This window comes from Rhagoletis zephyria, unplaced genomic scaffold (genome assembly GCF_001687245.7).
Source record: "Rhagoletis zephyria isolate East Lansing unplaced genomic scaffold, Rhagoletis_zephyria_1.1 Rzeph_scaffold_09952, whole genome shotgun sequence".
Taxonomy (NCBI): domain Eukaryota; kingdom Metazoa; phylum Arthropoda; class Insecta; order Diptera; family Tephritidae; genus Rhagoletis; species Rhagoletis zephyria.
Window position 1 is genome coordinate 9,370 of NW_016167030.1, and position 8,791 is coordinate 18,160.

The window sequence follows — 8,791 nt, forward strand, 5'->3', positions numbered from 1 at the left end:
TTTTTACAAAGCATACCTTCACCATATACAATCGGGTCTTAAATTAGGAATTCCGATATTTTTGTGTCGAGGAGACATTTTTTTCCAACATTCATTGACCTCAAGCACCACATTTCAATGCTTACATACCAGATCTCACTTCTTACCACCCTAATGTCAGTAAATTAAAGCTTGCTAAAAACATTAAACTTGTTTTTAAGAAAGTATTTCGATAACTCCAGTAGAACTATTAAAAAAAATGAAGGTGTCACAGAAAATAGTAAAAAAATTATATTGCAAAAAATAGACACGAAGCGAACTTTTTTTGCCTGTAAAGTCGTACGGTCTAGTGTACGTCTACATAAATACTTTACAGTTCTTTAAGGATCTGTCACTCAGCGGTTTGCCGACGGGCTCTCAAGAATTATATTTCATCAAGTTTTAGTTGTATTCCCATAAACCGGAAATTAACTTGAAAAATTTTAATTTTCGATAAACTGTGAAAGTTAGTTAATAAAAAGTTTTTTCGAGTTTTTAATTTTACAACTTTTAAATAAATCGCGTCTTTAGGTTTTTGAGAAATTTATACGATATTTTCAAATTTCATCCCGACACAATGTGAGGGCGGGAAGCCGTTGTTGCGAGAAGGCATCGCTGAACTTCTATATGGATGCGCCAAAGTTTGACGGAAAAGTCGGTGTAGGAGCCTGCGGCTTAGCCGAAAACAGCAAAGTTCTTACTTGTTTTTATTTTACTTTAGTTTTTCTTGGTTCAAATTACAATTACATATAAAATAACAATTTTAATATTTTTAATACATACTACGTGAATTAATCTCTTCGCGTATATAAGTATGTATATATGTATGTTAGTGCATATCTATATTCGTTAACTGATATATTTTAATAACTAATTTGAAATTTTAATTTTTTTTTACGGTCAATAAATGTTAAAAAATAACGCCAAACTTGTTGGATTTTGACTGTTATATTTATATGTATGTCATCAAAATGGCACACATGCGTCAAACATTTATGATGATGTGCAAAACAATGCCAAAAAGTGAATTATTAAAATGCAATAAATCACAAAAAAGTCATAAAAAGAGTTTATGGAAAATTAAAAATTTGCAAATTTATGCACACATGTGTATCTAATGTTTAAATGTATGTCTGCACATACATAAATACATCCATAAAAAAAATAAAATTAAAGCCAATAATTTTTCAAAGCCGCAGAACTAAATTTGAGAAATGAAATATACTAATTTTTGTGATGCGGTTAAAACGATATAAACGGAAAGTTTATTGCACTTCAAAAGAGATGAATATCAGCAAAAATATATCTATAGAATGAGAAGACATGCAAAATAAATTTAAAAAAATGTTAACATTTAAAACCATTTTATAAATTAAGATCGACGAAACCTTAGTCTTCAACATTATTTATTTTTAAATAATAATTAATTAAAAGCTGCATGCTTTACAATTTCAAAGATTAATATTTAGAACATGCTTGTGGTTAGGAAAATAATTTTTTTAAGTGAGATGAATAAGCAAAGAGAATTTTTTTTTATTTGTATGTATTTTTTCTCAATTAAAATAAAAATTTTTTAATATCTTTCATAACTATGCCGGGCACCTGACTGAAGTTTTTTTTTGATTCTTTTTATTTTGCAGAAAAACAACGTTTATCACTTTGTGTGGGCTGTGGCGGTCAAATTCACGATCAGTACATCCTGCGCGTCGCCCCCGATCTGGAATGGCATGCGGCATGCCTCAAATGTCAGGAATGTCGACAATTTCTGGACGAGAGCTGTACGTGTTTTGTGCGTGACGGCAAAACGTATTGTAAGCGTGATTACGTTAGGTAAGTCGCAAGATTTAAATAATTGCTATATAATTGTATAAGAGAAATTTTTGTTTTCAAATTTGTATAGATCGTTTTGGTTTTGAAAACGTTTTGACCCAGGTTTTGCACCTACAATGTTTATTTAATAAGTTTTGAGAACGCAAATTTTCGTTTCCATTTCTAAAATCTATGTTTTTCTTTTTGATACGCACATTTTCAAATCTTTTTTTAAAAACGAGTTTTAAATCTTTTTCTTGCTTAATTTACTTAAAATAAATTTACGTTTTAAAATGGTCCCGTTTTGCTTTACTTGTTGGAAATTGTGTCGCACTACAATTCGTAGGGACAATATTCTAAAATGTTTCATTTTAGTTTCGAAAACATGCATCTTAGGCGATATTTTTTCTCATTTCGTTTATTCTCATCAGTCCAAAACAAAATATCTTATAACGTTAGTTTTTGTATTGCAAATGTTTCCTTTTAAAGTCGTAACTACAAACATTGCATTTTTTATTTTGTATGAAGTAAGATTATATCAAAGAATTGCATTTTACAATTTCTTTTAAAAACTTACGTTTTACCCGTGTCTTTGTCTCGGTGTGTTAATATTTTAGCGCTTACACTTTTGTTAAGTGTTTGGCCAAGCTTCTCCTCCAATTTGTGGTGTAAGACTTGATGCTGTTAACCAAATGATAAATGGTATCATTTTTTAATAATAAAAAAAGGATGAATCCAAAATACTAAGAAAGAAAACTTTTAAAAAATCATTATCAATAAGTGAAAACCGCACTTGAGTCCGAACTAAGTTGAGCCAGATTTATTTTTAGCCATTGGCACGCCTTTAAGTCGCTTATCGTTTGCTGCCAAAAAAGTATAACCTTTTATTCACCATAGTTACATACGTATGTATGTATGTATGCGTCTATTTTTATAAATGAGTAGTTCGATGTTGGAGGATGGTTCCGTGCGCAGAAGTGGAAAACTTTTGACTGCCCTTCACCTGGGAGTGGCCGGAAATGATTATTGTGCGTACGGTTGAAATCGCAGCTCACAACGTCCGGATATTTATGTACATCCACGTATTCTCTGGGTAGCAACCAAACACCCGTTTGGGAGCGAGCTAAAGTGTGAAGGCGTAAACCACGTTTAACCCCCCGCCCAATGAAAAATTCCGCCGCCGAAGAAGTAGTTGGATTTCAGCGAGCCCAAAAGAACAACTGGTACGATGAGGAATGTCAAGAAGTCGCAGTGATAAAGGACGCCGCTTATAGGGCCACGCTGCGATCGAGCGCAACGCCCGGCCATGTGGGACCGTTATAGGGAACTACACAAGGAAGCGAGACGTATTTGCCGCAATAAGAAGAGAGGCCGAAATACGTGAGTGCGAAGAGCTTGAAATGCTGGCCGGCAGGAAAAACGCCCGAAGATTTTATCAGAGAGTTAATCGACTTACGGAAGGTTTCAACACCAGGGCGAACTCCTGTAAGAACAACCATGGCGACCTAGAGACTGATGTCCAGAACGTACTTAATTTATGGAGGAGGTACTTTTCCATCCTATTGAATGGCAGCAGCACTGAAAGTAGTGGAGAAGACGAACCCGAACCTCCAGTAGATTACGATAGAGTCGATGTCATACCGCCTGACTATGACGAGGTACGAATAGCGATTACGCGGCTGAAAAACAACAAAGCTGCCGCAGATGATGTCCTGCCAGCCGAGCTATTCAAGTACGGCGGCGAGGAGCTGATGAGGTACATGCATCAGCTCTTATGCAGAGTATGAACGCATGCCCGACGGCTGGAATTTAAGTGTGCTCTGCCCAATTCACAAGAAAGGCGACACTAAAAGGAGTTGCCTATACGCCACTATGTCTGAATTTGGCATCCCCTCAAAACTCATACGGCTGTGTAAAATGACGTTAAGCAATACCACCAGCTCTGCCAGAACTGGGAAAGACCTCTTCGAGCCGTTCGAAACCAAACTGGGCTTCAAACAGGGCGACTTCCTTTCATGTGACTTCTTTAATCTGATGTTGGAGAAGATAACAAGAGCGGCAGAACTGAACCGATCAGGCTCAATACTTTACAAGATCGTACAGTGGTTGGCGTATGCCGACGATATCGATATTATCGGTAAAAACAATGGCTACGTATGTTCTGCCTTCTCGGGATTAGAGAGAGAAGTCAGCCTTGAAATCCAACGGCGTAGGATGGCGAATACCGCAGACCATTTAACGATGAGCTGTATGAGCTTTAGACATAGTGCAGCGAATTAAAATTCAGCAGCTCCGCTGGCTTGGCCATGTCCTTCGAATGGACAGAAACGCTCCTACTCTGAAAGTATTCAACGCGGGCCGCGATGCTGGTAACCGAGGAAGAGGAAGGCTTTCTCTGTGTTGGAAAGACCAAGTGGATAAGGACTTGGCTTTACTTGGCATTTCCAATTGGCGTCAGTTAGCACAGAAGATAAATGACTGGCGTTATGTTTTGGACTCGGCTAAGGTAGAGTAATTTTGAGTTTGGCCCCTTTTGAAGACGTTGTGCGATAAGTCTTTCGGGCTGTATAAATTTCCCTCATTTGCTTGTAGTTATCTGTAGTCATTGAGCACATTTTCCAAAGCGTGAAGGAGAGCAATGTAACGAGCCAGAGAAGCCAACCCGTGGGGAATTCCCCGATTTGCAGGGAATTTCAGTTCGCGTGGGGAGTCGGGGAATGGACCGTTTTTGTGCGGAATTTCAGCTCGTTCAATTCTAGTATATTAACTTTTCAAATCTTTGTCGCATTTGCTTTCATTTAACGAATAAACTTATTTATTTTTATATTCTAAAACGAAAATTTTTAGCCACTTGAAATTTGCACCTTATTATTCTAGAATTGGGTGGGCTACAAAACTGCATACTCAAAATTTTTCTATAAAACTAATTAAAAATCTCCAAATTTTTACGAAAGTTTTTTGAAATTGTTTCAAATATTGCACAAAGTTTGAAACTTTGATTTATACGGTTTTTGTTAAAGAATCAACTATATTTTTATAAAAAAAATAGCTCAAATTAAAAAAAAAAAAAAAAAACAATAATAATTGGTGCGACTAAAATTTTTGCGACCACTGCATGTATGTAAATATTGCTTACATAAATATTTTTGATTCTTTATTTGTTAACTTACTTTACAAAAGTTTGGTTTGGTTTATCAACACATACATGAATTACGTTTAAAAATAAAATAAACAGTAAGACCAGCAATATATCAAAACACATACAATTTTTTTTTGTAAGTAAGGAGATGTCTATGTGTGGGGAATTTTACGAAATTTCGGGCAAAATCGGGGAATTCTCAAAAATGAGTTGGCTACCCTGTAACGAGTTGGCCACCAAATTACGCCCTCAGTATAATGAGCCTTTTGAGAATTGCAAACATAAACTACTCACTTAGAACCTGCAGGTCCATTGTGATACCACTGTGAAACATAGAATCCTAATTGTCTATAGCCCAAAACCGCGAAAATATTGTAAGCGGAATTTCAAGATTTCAAAGATTTTTTTTCATCGGCCCTCTTTATTATGACGGTTGGTTAATATCCCAAATTCTACTTGATTCTCAATAAAATTGCGTTGTTGTCAGGCCCTGCGGAGTGGTAGCGCGTACTGCACTACAGCGGCGAAATGTACATACATATTTACATACAAATGTTTTCCATAGTCTAAAGATAGTGCTCGTCCTATAGATAGATATTGTTATTCTATTGCCCATTTGTACACTTAACAATTCGAAATCATATTTACATAATAATTTGCACATTTGAGCTCATTGCATATGAAGATGCTCTAATTATATTTTTTGCATGATTTTCAAATTATAACATCATCCTAATTAAAAATCGTGTGGAAAATCACATGCTTCAGGTTTGGCAGTCAGACAGCTCCTTGCCGTAATTTGATCGAATTGCGCTGACAATAAAGAACAACAGAGTGAATTGTTTAAGAAAACACGTTGGGCCATTGCTTTTTCATGACCCAGAAATATTTTTTTCCTTTTAAGAAAGCATAGGCAAATGACTGAACCCACACCAAATAAAATTTTTATGGTTAAGACAAACTAAAAATGGCTTATCCTTCCATCAAAGTGGATATCAGTGACTTCCTAATTGTCCCAAAACGTTCAGTGGATGTTCCCAGTTATTGAATCTGTTAGAAATACATAAGTAGATAGATCCTCTAATAAGAAAAAATATCGAAATTTTTTATGCCGTCCAAATACATAGCCCAAGGGATTTCGTGCTTTAGCTTTTTTTCCTCAAACAATAAACGTCTCGCAATTACACATTTTTTTTTGTATTTATTTGTATGTTGTAGGGAACACATACATACATACATAGATACCGCTAAAATGCAAATGAATTGTACAAATTAAAATCTCCAAGCGCAAATTCGTACTCTTCAATGGCATTTAGCAGATCTTCGTTAAATACACACACACACACAAACGACAACAACAATAAAATTCAAATAACAATTCGAGATTATTTACCAACCAGTAGCTGATAAAAGACAAACATACATACATTCATACATACAAATGTTAGTAAATAAATATTTTAGCAAATATTCGTAAATCAGTTATTGTACCATAACCACAGACAGGGGGCTGTCATGCGCAACTCCCACTGCTCGCCGCTAATCACTAACCGACGACGGCGCTGTCAAAAGATGAAAACGATTTTTTTTTAATTTATATTTATTTATGTGGTGGTTGGTTGGTGTTTAGAGGAAAATGCCTCAATTTGTTTAACGATATACTCGAATAAAAACTTTTCAATAGTTAAAAATAAACTTAGAAACAGCGAAAATATTTTATTTGTGTGCTAAATGTTTTTGAATACATATATTGACTGCTGCAACGTGTGCGATGTGGTGGTGGTATAATTGTATTGTAAATAAATATTTCAATAATTCATTAACACGCGCCTGGCTATCGGATGATAAATTAGCACATTTTTCAACTCAAAAAAAAAAAAAAAAAAAACGATTACCATAACTATGCAATAAAAAAAAAATATGTATGTATAAAAATTAAAAATATACGCACTCATACAAAAGTTGTTTTTTTTTTTGGTTCCATATTAATCTGAATTTTTTTCCCCTTTATGTAAACTCACGAATTTATGAAAATTCATGACAATTAAAATGTGTGCATTTCTAAAATAAGCAAGGAAAAGTAAATAGAATTTACATTTAGGAAATGCTAATAAAATTACAAAGAGCTTTTTTTACAAAAATATGTCTACATAAATAATTACTAAAATCACATAGTTTTCTATACAATGTAATATGCCTGCGCTGTTTACCACAATAATAATGCGCCATTACAAGGTTATGCGCATTTGTTGTAAATAATAAAATTAATTTTTTAAATTTGCTTATTAAATTTTTTATATTAGGTTGCCTCCGCAAAAAAAGCCGCGGGTTTTTTCCACTAGAATTTAAAACTTTTATTTAAAAACTTCCGCTAAAACACATATTTCGGAAAAATATTAAGCTTTCCGAGATGAAAGGACCTGCAAAAATCGTGCTTTTTGTAAATAAAACTTGTTTTTAAGATTTTTTTTTTTCTAAAAATCACCTCAGCTGATAGAAGAGTTTAAGCTTAAAAGGTATGCATAAAAATGTTTGAACACTTTATCAACAGAAAAAGAATATAAGGATTTTTGGAAATACTTTCAAGTCAGTCCAGCTCACGTAAATTTTAATATTTTTGTTATATATATATGTTGGCGAAAATCTTCAAATATAGTAAGTTTTATGATTCCGTTGGAAAAACAGTACCGATTTTTTTTTTTTTTTATCGAGAGTGATGCGCCCTAATGTACCTAAACAGTAGTGACCATCAAAAGCATAGAGTAAACCCACTTTAGCATTGCAATTGTATTTTTCTTTTAATTCAAATCCCAAATTTCTTTGCAGGTTATTTGGTACAAAATGTGATAAATGCGGTAGCTCATTTAGTAAAAATGACTTTGTGATGCGGGCAAAAACGAAAATCTTTCATATTGAATGCTTTCGTTGTTCGGCGTGTGCGAAGCAACTGCTGCCAGGTGAATATTACAATGACATACATACATACATATTTCGCTGTATTTTATTTAATTTTCACTTTCATATAAAAATGTTATTTTACATTCCATTCAGGTGATGAATTTGCGCTACGAGATGGCGGCATTTTATATTGTAAAGAGGACCATGATGTTCTGGAGAAATCTTCACAAAGTAGTCTAACGTCATCTTCGATAGAGAGCAACAACAATAATAGTAGTAGTAATAATAATAATACAAGTCTTAGTAATAATAATCATTCCAGCGAGTTGGGTTCAATGTCAGGTGAGTTGAAAATACATAAACATAAGCATATTTACAAAACTTTTTAATTATATAAAATATACTTAAGCTGAAGCTTCCAATTAGTAGGGTAGCCTTTTCTTTTTTTTCCTTTTGTAGTTACAATCAATGAGATGCCATGTTTCTGTTGTTGGAAATTCCCAAATTAAGGGCTGTTTCCGGCTCTCAAGAAAAAAGAAAAATTTATATAAAATGCCGCACAGGAAATGAGAAGGAAATTCAAAATTTCTTTAATCAGTTTCTAGCTGCCAAGAAAAAAATTATCGTATATTTGTTGCTCCAAGAAAATTTACAGCAGAAGCAAATTGCTTTTTACGCAACAGAAATAATGAAAAATATTTCTTGTGATTTTTCTTGAGGGGTGCAGCCGGATTCCAACATTCGCTATCGCTAATTTTGATCACCAAAAATCTCTAAAAGAATGGCAGGTGCGCCTAACGCCATGCAACATCTAGTTACATGCTGCCCATTTGCCATGTTGTATACTTTTAGGCTTTTCATTTAGAGAATTTTAGCGACGAAAATTTAGCGTAGCGATTGTCAGAATTCAACTGCTGGATTCTAAGA

At 34.1% G+C, this 8,791-nt stretch overlaps 1 protein-coding gene across 1 annotated transcript; it reads left to right on the plus strand.

Annotated features, from left to right (window-relative positions):
* Positions 1-1,658: 1,658 nt before the first annotated feature.
* LOC108376149 (insulin gene enhancer protein ISL-1-like) lies at positions 1,659-8,206 on the plus strand (the record flags this gene model as incomplete). The annotated part of the gene is made up of 3 exons (XM_017632333.1): positions 1,659-1,848; positions 7,793-7,923; positions 8,018-8,206. Coding segments are annotated over 3 exons (510 nt in total), but the record flags the coding sequence as incomplete, so codon positions are not given.
* Between the last annotated feature and the right edge of the window lie 585 nt (positions 8,207-8,791).